General features: G+C 33.3%; 1 protein-coding gene across 2 annotated transcripts in view; it reads right to left on the bottom strand.

Moving 5' to 3' along the window:
* Positions 1 to 21990, bottom strand: part of LOC124363032 — a 47605-nt gene that overhangs the window by 5808 nt on the left and 19807 nt on the right. The window contains exons 1-6 of one of the 2 annotated variants that reach the window (XM_046818094.1): positions 19504 to 19610; positions 10433 to 10603; positions 6704 to 6855; positions 4720 to 4900; positions 3664 to 3844; positions 2196 to 2354 (exon numbers count right to left, since the gene is read on the bottom strand). In XM_046818094.1, the coding sequence (XP_046674050.1) occupies positions 2196 to 2354; positions 3664 to 3844; positions 4720 to 4900; positions 6704 to 6855; positions 10433 to 10603; positions 19504 to 19606 (947 nt within the window). In that variant the 5' untranslated portion in view covers positions 19607 to 19610. Of the gene's footprint in view, positions 1 to 2195; positions 2355 to 3663; positions 3845 to 4719; positions 4901 to 6703; positions 6856 to 10432; positions 10604 to 19503; positions 19611 to 21990 lie in introns of those variants that run through there. The other variant, XM_046818095.1, reaches the window with a different exon arrangement.

Raw genomic sequence — 21990 nt, 5'->3', positions numbered from 1 at the left:
TATTATTTGGGTACATTTCATAAAAAGCTCCTAAATCATTTGGATGAATGTGTTGTATATTTGAAATGAGATTTCTTCAATATTATGTGGTCAGAAACAAAAGATGTGATTGGGTTGAACACTGTTCTTATGATATACAAAACTCAGATTCTTCTCGGAACTATCAGCTCTTAAGATAATCACTAACACAGCTATTACTGTTTTCTCATAGAACCAAAATCAAATGTGTTATAAAGAAATTAATAATGTCTTTCTAAACAACTACAAGGAGTTACAAAGAATAATTACTGTTTTCCAAAACGAATAACAAAATCCTCACAATAAATAGGCTACTGATTAATTTGTTGTAAGTAGTTACAAATAAAAATATGTTTATTGTTTTTAAGACATAACACATATAGGCAGGAAATGTGCTAAATCCAGCTAATTTGTACTGTTGCAAATAGAACAGTGAGAATACACGATTTTGTTTCTAACAAGATCTATCTTTTGTGACATACTAAAGATTATGGGGTGTTACAACAAAAAGTGTCGAATACTATAACGTTTCAAACTGTTATGAAATTAGACCACAAATTTTTAACCTGGGAAAAGACTCAGGCATTTAATTTTATTTCTGAAAAGACGGCTGTATTTAAAACTCTTAAGAAGATCAAATGATCACAACTTGTGACATCTATTTGATATGTTTCTTCCAAACCTTTCATCTATTACTTTACACAATACTGAGTGAGCATGTTGCAGATGATTTACCTTTTTATAAATGATTAAATTATACTTGCTGCATTTTTGTGTACAATTTTACATTGATCCTTGGATACCTATCAAATCAATGAAGATAATAATCTCCAGTTTGTGCCAAAAACTTGTTTTCTGTTATCTTTTCCAACACTGGATGAGGTTTACCTGAAAAGTACCCCATTTTGTGCTGTAACCTAAATCTGAGTCTCTCTGCCGAAACAACATACTCCCCTCCATTTTATTCCTTCCTCAATCCACTACCTTCTTTCAGGATTCAAATTGGGAAATTGTTTAAAAACTTATCTTCCAGGATAGCTAATAAGTATCAGGTTGCTTTTTGTTTCATGTCCTGAAGTTTTTTTTTTATTTGGTCTCATACTACACAGATCACACAGAGGAGCTGTGCTGGAAGTTAATCCCTTCCCACATCCCGTAGTTACGTGAATTTAACAAGGTCAGTTCTGTGGGTATAAGACCTATTATTCCATCCCGTTAAACCTATTCTTTCCTACTTCTATCTTGTTCCCCTGCTTGTTTTCTTTTATGGTGAAACCAATAAAAATGGAAGTTAAATTATGTTATTACGACAATCATGTGTACATTGATTCGTGGACAGATAATCTTCCATATCTTCATGCCTCTGAAAGGTCATAAACTAATGACTTATTAGCATGTAGGAAAACACTTAAATATGGTCTCCAAACACACCCATCAGTTATGTCAGAGTCTAAAATACATGTACTGCTGAGAGAAATATATTATTCCAGTGCTTATTTTTGAATGGTGTAATCTATAATGTCTAGTTATCTCAGCCTTAGTGCATGATTTACACTCAGACCTGAAAACTACTTATTTGAACCAGTAAAGATAATGAAGGAGTAATGTTAGGGTAATCTGAGTATCTATGACTCATACAAATTGAATATTTCGTTAACTTAAATGGTCATTGGTTGTTTTAAATTACCAAAATTTTGGGTTGCATAATTTCCAGATTTCTACAAAGTTGAAACAACAGTAATGCATAACACAACGTTTCAAGAATTGAAATCTATCCTATTTGTCTAGTTTGAATATAAATCAGGCAATTATGTTTGCAAGTGACGAAGAGGATACGTTTCAAACCTCAAAACGTGTTATACATTTTGTAACATATAAAAATGGCAATAGTCCAAAATCCTATTATCCTTTTAGACCTTCCATCGCCATTACCAAACTTTAAACAAACAGTAATGCTTTACTAAACATTATGGTTTGGTTGTTCTTAATGGAATATAAGCTGGCGGACTATCAGAATCAAATATGTTATCTTCTATTTAATTTCCCCCAAAGCAAAAAAATACATCACAATTGCTCCAGACAGACTACTACTACAACGTCTTCAGGACTATATTAAGAATCTAAAAATGCAGAAAAATACCAGTATAAATGCTCAAGTACAGTTAGTAGTGGCTCACCTATTTTTTGAACCACTGCCAGGAATCTCGAGTTTGTCTGGGTGGTTGAGGGGCAGGTCCCAGAATTCCTTGTGCAGAGCTCGAGCGTCTTTTAGGCAATTCCTGAGCTGACCCCTGCTCAGCACATTGCCCACAGACAACAGATACTCCTCTGCAGTGCTGCAATCATGTAAAAAATAATACAGTAAGTTCAAAAAAGATAATCATACTTAGAATAGGCTTCATATTAACCCTTTTTGATCTCAACGGCTATGTACAAGGACATTCATATATTATTTTAAAGCGTAAATAAGTGTAAAGCATAACAATATTGTCAATTAAGTCATATATAAAAATTAAGTGATTATTAATTGCTAAGAATTGATATTTTTAATACAGTTATAAATTGAACTTTTGATAGTGCTTTACTAACAATATAGAGTATAATCGGTGAGTGGTGTTACACCTTGGTTAGCTTCTCTATGTAAATCAGCTGTAACAACTATTTATCCGATTTATTTTCAAGTAAGTATTGCATTGATGTTAGACTCAATTAACGACTATAGTATAGATTCTTTCTCTAAATCAAATTACTTATCAATGAGTCAACAAAAATAATCATGATTTCATAACATGCTTTTCATTTTTACCAAATGCATAGTGTTTAACTTGATCATTCTTTTTCCATGCCTTGTATAGCAACCTCTGATCTGGTTTATTGCTATATCACAATTGTTTATGCCAAGTTCAATTTGTATTCAGTTTAATTTGTATTCATTCTTTATCTTTCACTTGGGAGTGCCGATGGCCGAGCAGTCTAAATCGTTGGACTTTGGGTCTGAGTTGGAGATAGCGCAGGTTCTAATCCTGTCTGTAACCTTGCACTTTTTATCAGTACAATCAACCTCGTACTGTATCGACTCTCCCCCTTATTCTGTTTGATAAGATCCTCGCACAGGCCAGTGGCCCATGAGGACAGACAGAATAAGGCTTAAAAGGGGATCGGCCTCTCCTTCAAAAAAAAAAAAAAAAACTTCTAAGAACTCAAACTAATTGTTTAGTAACAATATTTGGGCTGATTAAATAATAGGAGCTCCACAAGTCTCAAGGAGTTGGTTTTTGGAAGATTTTAAGTAGCAAAATTCGGTTCTATATCTAGAGGCCAAAATTTCAACTCACTGGGATCATAGTTCCACTGCTTCTTAATGAGAACTGGAATTAAAGTTTTAGATGTTTAATTATATTGAAAGAATTATATTATTTTGAAAATTCAAATTAATGGTTTTACTTTATCTCTTATTATACAGTTATAAAATGTTAGTCTATAAAATTAAAAATCAATTCTGAAATGACATGTTCAGTCATGTTAAATCCTTACATTTATTTTTACAACAATACATTTATCAAATGTCCAGTCTGACATGGCAAATTTACTAACGATGCAAGACAGTAAAATAATCGATTACTTTGAGGTTGCCGTTTTACTCACCACTCCCTCGTGGGCGTCACACTCAGATTTTCCTGGCTGGGGTGCAACAGGTCGATGGTGAGGCTGGCACTCGAGCCTCGCCTCTCCAGCAGTCCTTTGGCCTTGATCCTCACCGGCTCCCGCCTCTCCTCACCCGCCACACTATGTGCCGTCATGACCTCGGGCAGTATAGCACGGGACGCTGCAGCCATCAACTTCACTTAATTTACAGTAGTTTCAGATATCACTAAGGGAATTTACCCTGTTATCAAAAACAAGTGAATGAATTTATTTCAGAGCCGGCTGTAGTTGATATGTAGAGTTAGAGTGTGGCCCGCAATGACTTGTCAGATTAGGTAAAGCAAGATTATATTAAGCAAGGAGTATATCAGACAAAGAGTTTTTCAACTTGAGACTATAGTGAACTCAGTCTATGAGCAAAGTAGGAGTGCTGTGAATAGTTTTGAGACATATGAGGAACACAAGCTTAGGTGCGGCAAAACCTGGATGTAAGATTTTCAACTCAGGGATATGATAATCCTAGCAATGATGACTCCAAATATTCCTAATGGATCACTGTATATTATGATGAACAAAAGTTGACTTAGCTCCCTTAACAAAACTTTTAGAACATATTTTTAACTAATAACATTAAAAGATTGGTTCAGAAAATATGCTGTGATTTCTAGCTAAATTTTTATGTTTTTAACAAACGATTGTCTAAGAAAAATATTAACAGCAGGTGTGTTCGTTCCGGTCACCTCCACCACATTGTGGTTGGCATTTTACTTGACACTGAGCAGTAAGTGTTCTTCTTATCATGCCTGCACTCACAATATTCTACAAAATTATTTATCAAAGAATTTGCATTATATGACAAATCCGAAAAATGTGAGCTACTAATGAGAATATGTTATATGTTTATTAAATTTATATGAGTACCCTAACAGATTGGTAAGAGTATACTGCATTTAACTGAGTCAGTCAAACTTTGACACTGGGATTAACAGAAGGAGTTGCCTCTCACCGTCAATTGCTTGCTATGTACTCAGATGTGTGTGTGGAAAGTCTGCTCACCTTGCGACTGCACGGGTACGATGGGCAGAGTCTCACACTGCTCCGTGGTCACTGGCCTTATCACCGGGTGATAGATCCATTGCCCCCCTTCTGGGTGTGGTTCCTGCTCATCACCCGTCTCCACCTTGTCACTTCCCGACGAAGAAGTCGATGACATCTGGCTTTTCAACCAAATTAGTACCTGAAAATTAAAATGTACATCTTGATTACATATGATTACTTGAGAACTAATGGGCAGTAATGAAATGACCTTCTATGATCTCAGACCATTTGAGCAAACAGGTTGTACTGAATAGTCTCTTGGCCAATTGGCTACAATCTACTCCTCTATAGCTGTGGACTAAAATCCAATCACCTTGGTCTGATTTATCATTCTTATTCTTTTTCTATGGGGTGGCCTATTGCCATGCAATCTAATTACCCTATACTTTGTGCTGCCCTCATACACCAGTGTTTTAGTGTTCTATTTTTACTGAATTTTTGCGGAGTAGTATGAGAAATATTTGTATCTCACTGCATGACAGTATAACATTCCTTTATTCAATACAAACTTTCTTTGCCGACAGCATAAAGGAATAGAGATTTCACATTAAGAGTAAACGAAACTCTAAGATTTATCTAATTTGTATTATAAATTGAGGTTAGCATGCAACTATAGTTTTAGCATACTGGACATAAAAAATATATTTTTATATGAGAACGTTATTTATTTGGCCTTGTAAACATAATACATTAGATTTCCCAATATCCGGATAATCCAGTTTGTCCTAGGGTGATTGTATTATATATTACAATGGAATAAGTAAGTGCTAAATGGTGTTATTGCGATTTTAAGTCCTTAATATGCTTACGGTGATGTATTTGACATGATAAGCTTGAATCGATGGTATTGATATGGCTAGTAGCAGTTGCTAGGCTGCTACTCAAGGTCATTGGAAATACAAAATTGCTCAGCAAAAGACGCAGCCAGGCTTTTGGCTGGTGGTAAAATGGGAATTTCCTATAAGTTAGGTTCATAGAGTGTACTGTTTGCCACCAATCAGCTATATGTTATTTTCAAAATATTCTACCACTACATTTGACAATAATGTAATAGATATTGTACTGTAATACTAGACTGCATACTATGTGTTAGTAAAAGCAGCAGAGTGGCCAACTTAATTCAGCGTATTAGTTTGGTTGTTAACCTACGTTATAATAATGCTAGTTACTTGCTCAGTCTATCAATCTGTGGAATATATGAATGTCAGCTATGTTTTCTTCTAGTAATAATTTAAAGAACCTTTATAAGATGCAATTAACAAAATTCCCAAATCACAGTGTGTGTGAGCTAGGTATATGGTATATTAAGATTACAAATTGAAGTAAAAAGAAGTATTCAGACAAATCTTACAGTGTTTATGATATACATGTACATCACAATTGTCAAATAAATAGCCATATCTAATTAGCCATGCACAATTAATTATTTAAATGAACAAACCATTTCAAAAATTAACTAAAGTAATGTAGCTTCACCTTTGATGACACTTTAGGGAAAATGTCAGTGTATCCAATGGAGGTTACTTTATGAGTTGTTACTTTTGTTAATGAACTAGATTTGTTACAATTCAAAATGACGTATTAATTATCAAAAATTTAATTTAAAATTTAGGTTTATTATCCTTGACTAGAGTAAATTGATTAGGATGGAATAACTGGAAGAGTTAGCTTCTCTATCCGTAATTGTAAGAAGCCTGCAAGGTTTAGTCTTGGAGAACAACAAGAACCGTGAATAAATAAGTTGATAATTGGAAATTGCAAATAAATTAATTAAAGTTTCTCTATCTGCAAAGGGCTCTTAATGTGGTGTATATTAAATAAAGCGTTTGTAATTTGTTACCTTAATGAGAATCACAATCAGCTAGGAATCATGTGAGACTTTTATACCATAGCTCACAATAATTTATGTTTCCTCCTTAGATATCAACAATGGAATACTCACCACAAGAAAAAGAGCGAGACCACAGACAAGAGCGAGGACAGACAGTAAAAGCGGGAACTGCCAGTGTGGGTGCCAAGGCTCTTGGAACACGGAGTCATCACCCCAGACCAGCCCCACCTCTCCACGCTTCTGCCCCATCTTGAAAACATTATCTGAAACACCCAGAAAATAGTTGACACAAGGGACACCTAGTTCAATATTGTTAACTGATAATAAGCCTTCTCAAGGAATACCTCTTGTCATGCACAAGCCAAAAACTCCTTATATTGTAAGGATATAGCTAAGGATGAATCTATGAACTAAAACGTCTTTCTGTTTTATCCACAATAAAAATCATCTATCTTTACTGAAAACTCTATGCTTAATGTCTGGTGAAAGTTATTATACAAGGTATGACAAAAAGTAATAGGAATTTCCATTTTTTGAAAAAAAAAAAAAAAAAAAAAAAATATTTGTTTTTTAGTCTGCATTAGTTTTGTCACCCTAAAAATAGTCCCCGTTTGATATTATACACTTGTGCCAGTCTTTCTTCCAATTCTTGAAACACTTCTCAAACTCAATCTTTGGAATAGCCTTTAGCTCTTTCTACGATGCACTTTTAATATCATATATATGCTTATAAAACGAGAGCTCTTTAAGGTTCTCTTTATTAAAATAAAAAAAGTTACATGGTGCCATGTCTGGAGAATATGGGGCAATCTTACAAAGCAGTGTCGTCATTGCTTGTTTGGCCAAAAATTTACAAACAAGCAATGAAGTGTGAGCAGGTGTATTATCTTGGTGCAAAGCCATACATTCTTTTGCTACAAATTCAGGGGGTTTGTTCAGATTGCTTCATGCAAATGGTGATAACCTTGTAGGTAGTACTCCTTATTGACGGTTTGACCTTGTGATAAGAATCCATGATGCACTATGCCATTAAAATCGAATAACACAGCGAGCATAACTTTCATGTTCGATTGTTGACCCTTTTTCAGTTTTGGCAATCCAGAAAGCCTCCACTGGGAATGACTGAGCCTTAGGTTTAATCCGTAAAATCATGCTTCGTCACCTGTTATAACAAGTTTTAGTAGTTCTGGATCGTCATTGACTTAATTTAGTAAACTCCTAAGCAACTTCCATTCGCCACTGTTTTGTTACAAATTCAACAATTTTTGAACAAATTTTGCCTCATTAAAACATTAAAAAATGTTTAGTACAGTTATTTTTTGTTTCATGGCATGAACTAATTGTTATGCCAACATCATCAGTGACTTATGCCAACATCATCAGTGACTTCTCTGATCGTAATATGGCAACCGTTCATATCCATTTCATCCATGATTTTACTGGTTGTTGATATGCTGGGGCGTTCAGAGCATTCATCATCTTCAAATTCTTCACGGCCATCTTTAAAACATTTATAACACCTATAAACCCTTCTTTTACTCATAGCAGACTCACCATAGGTAGTTCAGACTCCTGAAATAGTTTGTTAACATTAACCACACTTTATTTCTTTTTTTACACAAAACTTGTTACAAATTCTTTGATACATTTTTTTTATCAAATGAAAATTGCTGAGTTCATAAAACATGTCTAACCTTACCAGCTGCCACTGAAAAAGTAAACAATGAATATAGCTGAAAATGTTATTATACTTCCAACATAATATAAAAAATCTTGACAATCAGACTATTCAAGCCCGCAAAACTTGAAATTCCTGTTACTTTTTGAACTCATCCCGTATTTCATTAGAGAACTACTTATTTATCAGTAAATTCTGTTATAAACAGTTAAAATTATCCAAGCACCAAACAAGGTTTTTTATGCCATCCTTTATCTGAAAGATTGAACCATAAAGGATAATCAACTCCTAAAAACCTAAAACTAATAATTTTCCTTTGCCATAGTGTACAATATTATTATTTCTAATTTTTTAATTCAAAACCCAATAATTTAAAATGAAATTTTTAGAATTTTATTAATGACATAGAATATGTTATGTTGGGGTTGCAACTTGCTCAAATTCTCTACATAAATAATCTGTAAATGATAGCTAGCTGTACAGTTTATTGCTGAATGAGAATTGAATTACTTAACTTTATTATTTGCAGTTGTTATTTATTTACTTTTCTAATACTATATATATATATATATATATATATATATATATATATATATATATATATATATATATATTTATTTATTTATTGATTGATTTATATTTCTATTATAACAGTGCTTGTTTTTATTTAATGTTACACCCATTTAGTTTGCTGAATGAACTTTAATTTTTTTTAACATATCAATTTGTAGAAAGTCATGTATTTGTTGAGAGATAAATTCATGACATTTAGTGTGGTTGCTCATCTTTTGACTTTAATTTTGTATACAATTATCTCTGTACTTACTGTTTTTGTATACACTCCGTGAAGAAAATCAAATGACTTGTAATTGAGCTTCAGACGTACTTTTTCAAAAATGACTAGGGTTAATTGTACTAAGAATTGATACATAGTAATATCTACATTCTAAATGTAGTTAACACAGGAAAACCAATAAACTTTTAACACAATTAGACTGTTAAGGCAATTAGTAAAGCTTGGAAGTTTTCAAAAGAAATTAATTTTTACAAGAATATACTTGTATCTGATGCTTGTTAATTATTAAACTATTTTAATTAATTAGTGCTTACAAAAACTATTTTCACACATTTGCTTTTATATTTATAAATGTATAATGTTATAATATTCACATTACAATTGTATTGCTTTTAAAATTAACTAGAAATTTTTAATACATTAAACATTTTCTTAAATAAATAGTAAGAATTTTAACATTAATGTAGAATATAAAAAGTGTTTCACAACTAAATAGCATATCTGTTTCCAATAACACAATAAGTGAAATTATTCCTACTCACAATGTTACATACATGCGAGATTCACAAACATCGGGGATTGTAATTTGGGATATTTAGCAACAGTGTTGCCTTGGGACTGACGAGAAACATCAAGTCAAATGTGAGTCACGAACAGAGTGAACCGACAGCTAAGTGACTCACGAGGAATCCCTCTGACCACATCTTTACTATTGATGTCCAGCTTGTTTAGAAATAAAAACACTTATAAATTCTACTGTCAGTCTGACAAAACTGTTTTTCTAACAATTTCATTCTTAAAAAAAAAATTTATTTATACTACAGTACACTTAATTGTACACTTACTTTGAAACAAATCAAAACAAGTTAAGTTAATCAATAATTCAAGAAAATAAAATTCCAGACTTTCTAAGAGTGACTATAATTTTCTAATTAATGAATGTTGATGAAAATTTGTGTAGCATTTAAAATGACAAATAAATTACGTCACCTAAACACAACCCTTTTAAAAACACTAAAAAAATAATTCTAAGTTTTTTTCAATAGCAAAAAAGTTCTAAAAAGAAAATTAAAACAAACTAAGGGATACTTTGATGTCTTAAAATCTATTGAATGGAACAATAAAATTATGTATAGCCAACTTTCATGTGTGTATTTCTTTAACAAAACATTCAAAGGAAAGAATTTGAGTTTTGTTTTGTTCTCTTAATAGCAACATGCTAATTTGCTATATTGACACTTCAGCCATCTCTTCTTCACAAACCTCAATAATTTTCTAGCTTGACTTTTCAGCAAAATAAATAAAATAAAAAAGTCCCAAATGACTTCTGCCAGCTACACAAACTGAGTTTTCTGGTACTACTCACCTATGACTTTTCCTTGGAACTGAGTTCTATCCCAGTCTCCGAAAACTCTCCTCTCCCCCATCAGCCTTTGGGCTAAACTGGGCCCTAAGAAGGGTAGAGAGGGGCCCCATGCCCTGTCGTTGTAATCATCATTTTGCTGGTCTTCATACAGGATCACCCCACATTCAGAGTCTGTAACAGATTTGAAAGACGGTTGTAAAACTGAAAAAACTTTCATGAAGCAAAACAATGTCTAATATAATGTATCTAAGGAACAAAATTTATTTAATTTTGTCTTCCTACATGATAAAATTCCTGAGAAATTCTCCACTGAGAAAAGTGGATGACCTTTCATCAATTAGATAAAACGTCAATTTCAGTCATATGCTATGAAAAAATTTATGTTTTACTTATTCAAAATATTACACTGGACCTTAGATGATCAGAAATAGGATTGACAGTTTGACTGACAATCTGTATTTTCATCAGTTTTGTTTGTTCAATATTTAATATTCTAGCTTATTAAATATACTTTATACATTCTTTAGAATTTTGGTAACTTCAAAATGCACAAGATGAATATGACTACAATTTATTTTAGTTTAGTTTTAAAAACAAAGTAAACGTTAGTTTCATTATTTTCAACTGCTATATATTTGACTTCTCAATTTTAGAATTGAAGTCTTGGTCATAAGGTACTCATGGTAGACAACTGTTTATAAGAAGCTCACCAAATGTGATCTTCATCTCTCTAAGTATATTATGCCCATGATCTCTACATACAGGGTTTGTCCGGAAAGTAATAGGACTGAGTCAATTAAAAAAAATGTATTGAGCAAATCGTTACAATTCTTTAAAAACTTTCAAGATAGGCTCCTTCTGCGTCGATGCAGCGCTGCCAGCGCGATTTCCAAGCATTGAAGGCGTCACAGAAGCCATTCTCCGGAATAGCCTTGAGAGCCGCGGTACAAGCTGCTTATATCTCCTCTGTCGTCTCAAAATGCTTGCCTTTTTAGGCGAGAAAACAAAAAAAGTCTGGGGGGGGCCACATCTGGGCTGTAGGGCGGCTGTGGAAGAGTTGGGATGCCGGCCTTGGTCAGGTAGCTATTCACAAGAAAGACAGTGTGAGCCGCAATTTCTGGTCGCCAGTGAGCACTTTTGGGACCATCTTCGCACACACTTTGCGCATGTTCAAATGCTCCGTCACAATTTCATGAACGACAGATTTCGGTAAATGTAACATCTGGGCAATTAAATGAATACTTAGTCGACAGTCTGAGTTCAAAACTTTGCGCACACGAGTCACATTGTCGGTGTTTGTCGAAGTCGAAGGTCTTCCAGCAAGGTCTTCATCAGCAACCTCTTCCCGGCCCTCCAAAAAGGCCTGGTGCCACCGAAACACACCACTTCTTGCTAAAGCAACATCTGGGTAAGCCTGCTTGATTATATCAAATGTCTCTGCCGCAGATTTACCGAGTTTCACACTGAATCTAATCGTGTACCTCTTCTCTAACGAACGCTGCATTTTCAGCTTGCACCACTCACAAAAACACGTCACTTGAAAATGCCTGTTCTGACTCTTCAGGTGCTCGGAGACAACTGACGAGCCACTTGTTCGTTAGCTAGGAACACCCTCTACCGAATTCAGTCGTTGCGCGCACGCTCCGAAGTACAGTCTCGGCAAAAGAAAATCAGTCCTATTACTTTCCGGACAAACCCTGTATCTGTCCATAGAACTGGCCATCTATTTTTCCTGTGCTTATAAAACCATTTTGGATGATTTGCAAAGATATTTGACCAGTTTTTTGCATTTTGTTTTTATTAAAAAGTATACAATTATATGGCATTTTTTGTATGACTCTGGCAACAACAGGAAATAAAATTGCTTCATACAGAGTAGAAATAAAAGTAGCTAGGTCTAGTTATAACATTTGTAGTAAAACTGCAGCTTTTGAGTCTCCAGTTTCTTACCAACAATTTCTAACATAAATTAAGACAGCCACAAAATTTGACATAACACAAAGTTTGACATGCTGGCTTTGTGATATCCAGTACCTCTAATATCCAGCCTGGTGAAGTCTAAATAATAAAACATTGAGTAACTGTAAGCTTGGGGAGCAAGGCACGGCACACAGCTCTATCACTTTCCAATCAGCTGGTTGTTTTTTTTTATCTCTTGAGACAAGAAGATTAGAAATTGCACATAGTCCTAAAAAGACCTATGCGCTGATTTTGGAGCATTGAGATATTCGGAATGGGTACCCTTTCAAGATCCATAATGAAGGATTTTTGACATTAATTTCAGCCATGTCATTTTGAAAGAAGGGAAAGCCAGCTCTGTATCAGCCTCTCTAGTCAAAACGGACAAGGTATAGCACTCTCTTATGTTTAGGCTCGCAAATGCCCTTAACACTAAGGGAGTCTCACCAACAGTCATTCCCCATGGTAGACTAGACCTATCAATCTACCCTTGCACCCCATTATCTCTATATTTGCAGTTAGTGATGTACACTCATGGACATCCATAGGGTTGCCCAGATTTAAGTGGCACATCGATTTTTACTGTACCCAGTGTAAGGTCAACTAGATTTGGTTTCAAGATGGTATTCAAGTTATATCACCCTTTCAACAATTTTTGAAAAGATTGGCAAAGAGAGATAGGCCTATAATTTTCTGTTAGCATTGAATCTTCTTTTTTGTATTTAGGTAGCTATAACATTAGCAGTTTTCAATTCTACTGGTATCTTTATTCCACCAATGGTAAATTAATAGTATGAGTTAAGGATAATGCAAAACCATATATACAGTTACTGGTATCAAAACTGGTATACCAAGGTGGCTACATAACTTTATTCGTTAATTTTTTACCTATATTAATAATTTCATCCAAGAATGAGAAAGTGTATATTGTTTCAGAGCTTACAAAAGCATTGACAAAGGTAATGTATAAGACAAATATAAAAAAATTACTTAAGTCTAGCTAGACAAATTTTGTATCCAAAACATGAAGTTGCCAAAACAATTACACCAAAAAGTAAATATTAGTTTTTTTAAATTACAGGCAATAATAAATAACAATGGAAGTAAAACAGAGCTACAGAAATTACAACAAAACTATGTAACAATGATAAATTTAAATATGTACTCTGAGTAAATAAAACACAAATAACACATCTGATTCATTGCCTACAGTCAAAATGGTGTCTGTTTAATTAATAAAACAAAAAAAAAACAATAGTGGATTTGTGGCACTTTAGTAAATTTAGCATTTAATGCACTTTTCTGAACTTAAAATATAAAAAAAAACAAGAGAATAATTTTTCCTCAAGATCTCAAAACTGTTAGAGATTGGTATTTTCCTTGACATAATTTTCGTATACTAATGCAACAAATATACACACAAAATTACACTCCACTTTGAAAAAAAAAAAAAAAACTATATATCGACCTGGACTTTTCAACACAGCAATTCTTTTATTTTTAATTCACATCAATCAGCCAGAAGAAACCTGGGATTTTTATATACCCTATGATGATATATACTGTATATGTGTGTGTGTGTGTGTGTGTGTCTCAAAGGACTTGTTACTTCATATTCAGGTGGTAACCCAATCCAGTCATTCTGTAACCACATCAACGGACTAGACTTTCACTAATACGTGATCATATTTTATTTATTTGTATGTTAGCTTAATCCAGTCATTCTGTAACCATATCAACAGACTAGACTATCACTAATACATGATCATATTTTATTTATTTGTATGTTAGCTTAATCCAGTCATTCTGTAACCATATCAACGGACTAGACTATCACTAATACATGATCATATTTTATTTATTTGTATGTTCGCTTAATCCAGTCATTCTGCAACCACATCAACGGACTAGACTATCACTAATACGTGATCATATTTTATTTATTTGTATGTTAGCTTACTTAACTTTTTTGTAGTTTAATATTTTATACATACATACATAATCACCAAATACCATTGACTGGACTCTTCATGATATCTCCAAAACTACACGATATGTTTATAGGAACTTTGTACATAAGTGTTTGTTAAGGAATGGTTTAGCGAATTTTGCAGGCTACCCAAAGAAATCCATGATGCTTTTAATTAAAATTTGTATCATATTCTGAATTTGTAAAACATTAAAATTACCATTAGCATACCACAAGTGTTCTACAGATACAATCAGATCAAATACAGGCACTGGGAACATCTCAACAGTAGGTGGCATGAATGATGGCAGAGAAATTATATAGGAACTTCTCAACTGGACGAGAAGACCAATTAGTAATGTTAGGAGTTGGACAGAAAAGAAACATGGGGAGGTTAATGTCCAGTTTTTGACTGGACAGAGAGCTTAGCAGCTGCCTAAAGAGACTTCATCTGACAGATTATGGTGTTAGTATTGTAGTGAAGTTGACACTGCAAACTTCACCTCTTTGAATGCCTAAAGTGGGAAGTAAACAGAAATCGTTTGAGCAACCTCATAAGGCACCATTAATTTAACACTGAACCATATTGTAGCTCATAGGCTAAGAAGCGAAGACAATTGGAAGGCGAGTTGTTGCTTTGTTTAAAACATATTTCAGAATAAGATAAAAAATCAAAGTCTGAATGAGTGTCCTGACAAAATACCTGTATTGATAAGCTTTAAGAAACCAGACACTAAAATAATACTAAAAGTGGATCCAATTTGAAAGGAAATAGTGTAGGGTAGTTTTTAGTCAATAAGAGTCTGCAACATTCAGAAGAACAGGCTTTTGGGTGTCCACGAGGATTTTCTAACCTCCTGCATTCATTGTTTTGCACGTTTTTATAACCAATTGTCATAATTCATGGTAAATCACAATATTACGTGAACTTAACACTCTACATAAATATTGGATACAGAGACTCGAAATACTGACTGAAAACGTTTGCTTATAATGATATAATGGTGCTGGATAATATCCATCTCTGAACTCCCGAGTTTATGGACCTGGTACAGTGGGGAGAGTTAGGGTGCAGAAAACTGTGACTTATTTTAATGACTATCACAGATTTTAGCATTGTTTATAAATAAGTATACACCAATGGAAAGGACCCTGTCAAACTACACTTAGCTTTGCATCGGGCCTTAAATATTTTATACTGAAGAAGCACCCCATCTCTTTGTACGGTCTGAAGAAGTCTTTTAAAACATAAACCACCATAGGATATTAAACCAAAATTCTGGTTTTTTAATGGAAGAATAAACAACCTAATGTAAAATCCAATTCATCAAAAAATTTAAAAATCAATATATACTTGTTTTATAAATTTCCAATTGCTGTGAATTTTACATGAATAACTTACTAATGATATATTATTATCCTCAATATTTCTGAAATGCTCAACCTCAATGACGGATTATCCTGATGTTCTACCAATAACATGCAAACCACTCATTTAGGAAATAAAAAGACAATACAATCCTATCAATATCACATTAAGGCCCAAATGGTTTGGATCACCACATTAAACTGAAGATTCTGTAGTTTCCCTAATTATTTGACAGTTAATAATTATCCTTTATATCATCAATTCCATATTCTTCCAACCTTTTCTCCATGATAAATCTCTAAAATGGTTCACATACATTCCTTGAGATAGGATACCAATTTATAGGTTATTATTATTTTTTGTGTTCCAAGTGCATTAAAAACTTAAGTGAATGTTAATTTAAACTTGTGGTTTGACAGTAGTGTTCTCATACATTTGGCTGTATGTTCAAATACAATTTGCATTAAACGTCAGATGTAAATCTATCTTACTTTACAATGGCATCCATGTGTATAAGACTTTAGAAGTAGTATTAAGTTAATAGGTACTCCTTGATGTGGTTCAGAAGACAAATGTATATTTAGGTGATTACACGATCATTAATCAATTAATCAATTGGTTTAAAGAAGTGAAATAGCTGAAGTATAGTAAGAGGCCACCACCACAATTGAATTTTCAATATTTATGATTATCTAATCTACCAAAATAAAAATGTTAGTCTGAATTACATTACAGATATTTTAAACTACAGTATACTTCAGTTAATTTTATATTTAAAAAAATAATAATATCACTAAGAATAAAAACTATCAAGGCTGTGTTTTATTAAATGGGTACTTTAGCATTGTCACTATTTTTTTAACAGTGTTTTTTACCGGGGATGTAAAAAAACTACATTAATAGAAAGAAAAGGCTTTATATTACTCACTGTGAAAATTACATGTCATTATTATGATCAGTTCTTGTTTGCTGCCTCTGTAAGGAAATTGATGCTGCCACTCTTGAGCCTTTCTACCATTCGTTATCAGGCTATATAAGTGGGTATACACATCCGTACGAACGATAAATGGTAATTCTAAGCAATATATGGGTCAACCTCGATTTTTCTCATATTACAATATAATGTTCCAATAGTCAATTAGAAAAGGAAATGACTAGAATTTCTTGCCGGAAAGCAGTTATAGGGAGCAGGCAACTCATATTGCAATATAATGTTCCAATAGTCAATTAGAAAAGGAAATGACTAGAATTTCTTGCTGGAAAGCAGTTATAGGGAGCAGGCAACCGCGAGAATTACCTATTAATGATCAGGGGCACTGACGTGATCTGGGCTTCAAATTTGGAACTACTCGAGTTAATTTTTTTTCTAAAAGAGCAAGCAGCGCGAAGCGCTGCGCAGCGGGCAAGCATCGTGCGTGATCTTCGTCTATACTGAATTGATTCAGGCCAAAGGAATGACACAGATTCCTTTACCAAATTTTTACGGAGATTTTGTATTGGGCGGATTATATTGGTTTACTTTGCTTTCCAGCATGTAATTATGTGTTTAAAATTGTTTTACATACATTACCTACATTATATTGTAATATGTAATAACAATTTATCAGAAATTTTTAATAAAAAAAGGATCACGCACGATGCCTGCCCGCTGCGCAGCGCTTCGCGCTGCTTGCTCTTTTACAAAAAAAAATTAACTCGAGTAGTTCCAAATTTGAAGTCCAGATCACGTCAGTGCCCCTGATCACTAATAGGTAACTCTAAGCAATATATGACCGTCTGGCGGTTGCCTGCTCTCTATAACTGCTTTCCGGCAAGAAATTCTAGTCATTTCCTCTTCTAATTGACTATTGGAACATTATATTGTAATATGAGAAAAATCGAGGATGACCCATATATTGCTTAGAATTACCCGATAAATATATAAAGAGTGTTCACGTGATCTGAGCTAGAATTTAGGTACTATCTCGAGGGATTTTTTTTAATTTTTCGCCAGAAGTGTAGGTCACTAAAGCCTGCACTGACGGCCAGGGGCATTTTTGATCAGTATTTTGCTAATCTCAGATCACGTATCAGATCATTCAACAAGATCTGATTCCGGGAAAGTACTGATAGGAAATGCCCCAGCCATTAAACGGGCACCAGTGGTGCCTTCATTTCTGGCGAAAAAAAGTAAAACATCCCTTGAATTAGTACCCAAATTCTAACTCAGATCACGTGAATACTCGTAAAGGTTATCTTTAACTTAAGTACTACTGGTAACATTTTTATGATAGACTAATTATCCTAATAACAAATAGTATGTAGGGCTAATAACAAAAAGTATGTAGAGACAAGAGTAGCCTCCTTTTCACCTAAATTTCTTTTGGAAGGCAGAAAACAAGAAGTGATGATCATAAACACATGTAAATTTTCACGGTAAGTAAAATAGAGTCTGTTCTTTCTAATAACGTAATTTTTTCATGGCTTCTGGATAATACCAAAGTACCATTAAATTTAAAAGGAAAGAAAGCAGTGTAAAATTTAGTTACATTTTACTATTTTAAAGATAAACGTGTCTGACAGATTGTGACACAAATAATACCATGTTCATCTCGCCATTGTATTTGTCGTCAAATACCACAAGGATAATTTTAGTTGATAGAATTCATTTTGAACAATATTGTTATTCAAATAATAAAAAAAGAGCTGGCAATAATTACAATTTAAAATATTATAATTACAATGTTTTTGTATGAAATAGTTTAGGTATTTCCAATCGGTATTTTAGTTCCTGACTTGATTGTAGTTGTCGCCACTTACTATACTGTAACCAGAATGTTTTTGTATTTGATAGTATATATATTTCTAATCGATAACATGATTCGCTGAATCGATTACCGTGTGCCAATCAAATAGTAATAATACCATGTTACAGGACACCAAAACATTATTAACATAGCCTAAGTTAGTTATCTCTCATATTATTTTTTATTTCTCACTACCTGACGTTCTAAAACTATACTGTTTTATCAGTTAAATACACAATACTATGTGTGAAATTGTTTAACGCATTTATAAAACTAATTAAAGAGTAAGTAACAAGACTTGGCCTTGTTACTCAGTCTTGTATACTCTGTACATGATATTTATACACATCTAGGTACACATAATTGTTACAAGGGGCTTGGAAAATCTATGCCTAACTTCTTATAAAGTTATTGTTGAATTGAGAAAAAGAACAGAATTTTAGAAAAACTGAAACTAAGAAATGTACAATATTTCCGATCAATGCTTTGAATATACTTTATTGTTTTTCTCCTGATATGAGGAAACCAAGGTAAAGGATTGTTGTAAATTTCCTAGCCTAGTTGGAAATACTGATGCTCCTATTAGTAAAAAAAAAAAACACTATGCAATAATTGTAATGGAAATGTTATATTTTGATCTCTAATAAAATATCCAGGCCATAATTTGTATCATAGGACTTAGTTGAGGGTTTAATGATATATATTAGTTTATCACTTCAATTGATAATACAACATATAGACAATAAAATGATATAGTAATAAATACAATACGGGCCAAACAAAAGTAATGGGCATAATACAAATCATGCATTCTGTTATTTATATGATGTGCAAAATACAAACTACTATAAGCTCCCAAGACAGTCGGAGCTCAGCTCGATTATCGATCCAAGACCCTGCGACCCAGTTACTACAGTAGAAACTTTAATTCATCATTATTCATTTAAAATAAAATATCGCTACGAGAATATTTGTACAATAAAACTACCTTGACAGAATGCAAGTACTAGGGCTAAGTACAGACAGCTGACACGACCCACAGCACTGATAAACGAATGTAACGTGTTATGAATCAAATGACGTGCAGCCATATTGTCCGACCGTTACACTGTTGCCAAGCGCTCAAAACAAACAAAAAAATAAAGCAATCAATATTTTATCAAAGCAAAAGTTTGTATACTTTCGAGAACGTAGAATCTAAGAAATTAGACTGTCGCTCCGTATTTTAATTCATTAAATATGAAGGTTGCACTACACGCTAATTAACAATGTATTGGTTCTGTTTGGTAAAATATAAATGGCATAAGAATTTCTACCGCGATTTTCCCACTCATAAGTAGTATAGGATAAGGTATTTACTTTGATCTTTAAGGATAATAAAATTACAGTATTGCCGTTATGACCAAATAAAAGCTTCTTGATACACAGGACTATAGTTTATAAAATTGCGAAAAGAGGTGTAATATTTTTATGTCAACTTAAGAACTTAGTTGTGGTTGCTGTTTCAATTCTTTTACACAAATCGTATAATAGCTCATTTACATACTCACAGCATGTAAATGAGCTATTTTAGATGAAAAGGTGGATGACAGCAACCATAGAATCTACAAGGTTAAAGAGGTGGTTAACTCAGGCTTTATACCCTCATTCCATATTTATATTTTACTATGGTGCTTAAAACAGCACAAGGCATCTAAGTCTACATGAATTCCTATTCTTAGCACTGTAATAAAATTATTTCGAAACTTCTATAACACTTACAATTAATTCTAACTTATATTTTTGGTAAGTATTCCACAAAACATAATTATATAAATTGGAAGGCTTATAAACTTTTCTTTTTCGTTCCAGCAACATCTGGAATTTCACTAAAATAATGTTTGTCGGTATACATTGAGTTTACCATCTACCATGCCATTCTGATTATAACAAAAATTAAATAGATTGTATAGACAATTTTTTGTAGAATGAGACATGAGTTGTCTTTTTATGGAACGTATATTTTTATAATTTTTCTCATTTTAATACTAAGAGAATAGATGGTCAAATGTGGCAAAAATACCCTTTCCGAATTTTACATTATACTTCCTTGCATCTTAGATATTCCTTTGTTTAAAGGTTATTTTTGACGATGGAAGGATTGTGAAGGAAACAGGATTTTTCCGGACATTTGCCATCGTTCAGTGAAACAAGAAAACAGTAACACTACGTTTCGAGATCTGCAATCTGATCTCTTCTTCAGGTAAAGAACTAACCTAATACATAATTACAAACTAAGTTAAAATAAACAAATCTTACTAAAGCGTTGTGGCACGCCTAAGTCAGGAATCACAACCTACTTGTTGTTGTTGTCAACTTCACTAACACTAAGTGCATGTCTTTAGTACCGACAAGAAAGTAAGTTAATAGTAACTTTTGAACAACCAACTTTTGCTAGACGCTCAGTCAATAATAGCTTATTTTGGAATGTCCGTATGAAACTTTATGAGAAGTATTGTAATCCCCATAACCTCATATTTGTCGCTGCTGCCCAAATGGCCAAATTTAACGTATTTATTTTTTGTGCATAACGCGTTCAGGAAATATTAGAGATATATCACGCATTATTTATCCGATGTATACCGAATTCAATGTTTGTGTCAGTTTAAATGTCGTTCCGGTATTATATCTTTTTAATTCCCTGACTTTTAAAAAATTTCCTTGAATGTAAGGGGTCTGTAACGGGAGGATGAGGCATTTTCTAACGGCTTTCTTTTTTATTTGGATCTGACTGTAGCAAATTCTGACACCTAACTCTCATGATTTGTTTTGCAAATGGATGAATGATCTGTGTTGCAATGTAAGCTACTTATTCTTCTATAATGTTTCTCTACATTACAGTTATATTTATCTGAAATGTAGGCAACACGATTAGTTAAATTATTTAACTAATACAACTCTAAGCCAATCATTTACTGAGCTTTATTGTAATTGTTGATTTCCTGCATATCTAGTATACTACACTTTCGCCTAGTTTCTTTGATTTCACCACGTCTAAAAATGGCCCCGCATATATAGTTTTAATCTCCCATGGTAAACCTAATGTTCCGAAATATGGGATTGTATAATATTGCATAGTATTAAACCGAGTTATTTTCACCATGATCGTGAAATTCTCAACCATTATCTAATGGACAAACCCATACACTTTTCTTATAAACTCCAATCGTTGCACTATAATCCTCTCAAAATTCTCCATGTACATGTTTGCTATAGATGACAATGGTGACACCATTTCTCCCCGTCAGTTTGCTCATAGTAGTTATCACAAAAAATACAAACAAAAAAAAGATGATGGATATTTAGGTTGATTGAGAGAGGAGAATAAAGTTGTCCTAGTTGGAAGTACCCAGGATGTTAATGGGCCTGAATCAAAGATACCTTCACTGTGACACGGCTTATGTACCGATTTAGGGCATTGTGTGTAACAGTAACT

This window comes from Homalodisca vitripennis, chromosome 5, assembly GCF_021130785.1.
Source record: "Homalodisca vitripennis isolate AUS2020 chromosome 5, UT_GWSS_2.1, whole genome shotgun sequence".
Taxonomy (NCBI): domain Eukaryota; kingdom Metazoa; phylum Arthropoda; class Insecta; order Hemiptera; family Cicadellidae; genus Homalodisca; species Homalodisca vitripennis.
The sequence above is the reverse complement of the archived record's forward strand: the minus strand, read 5'-3'. Positions and strand labels throughout refer to the sequence as shown.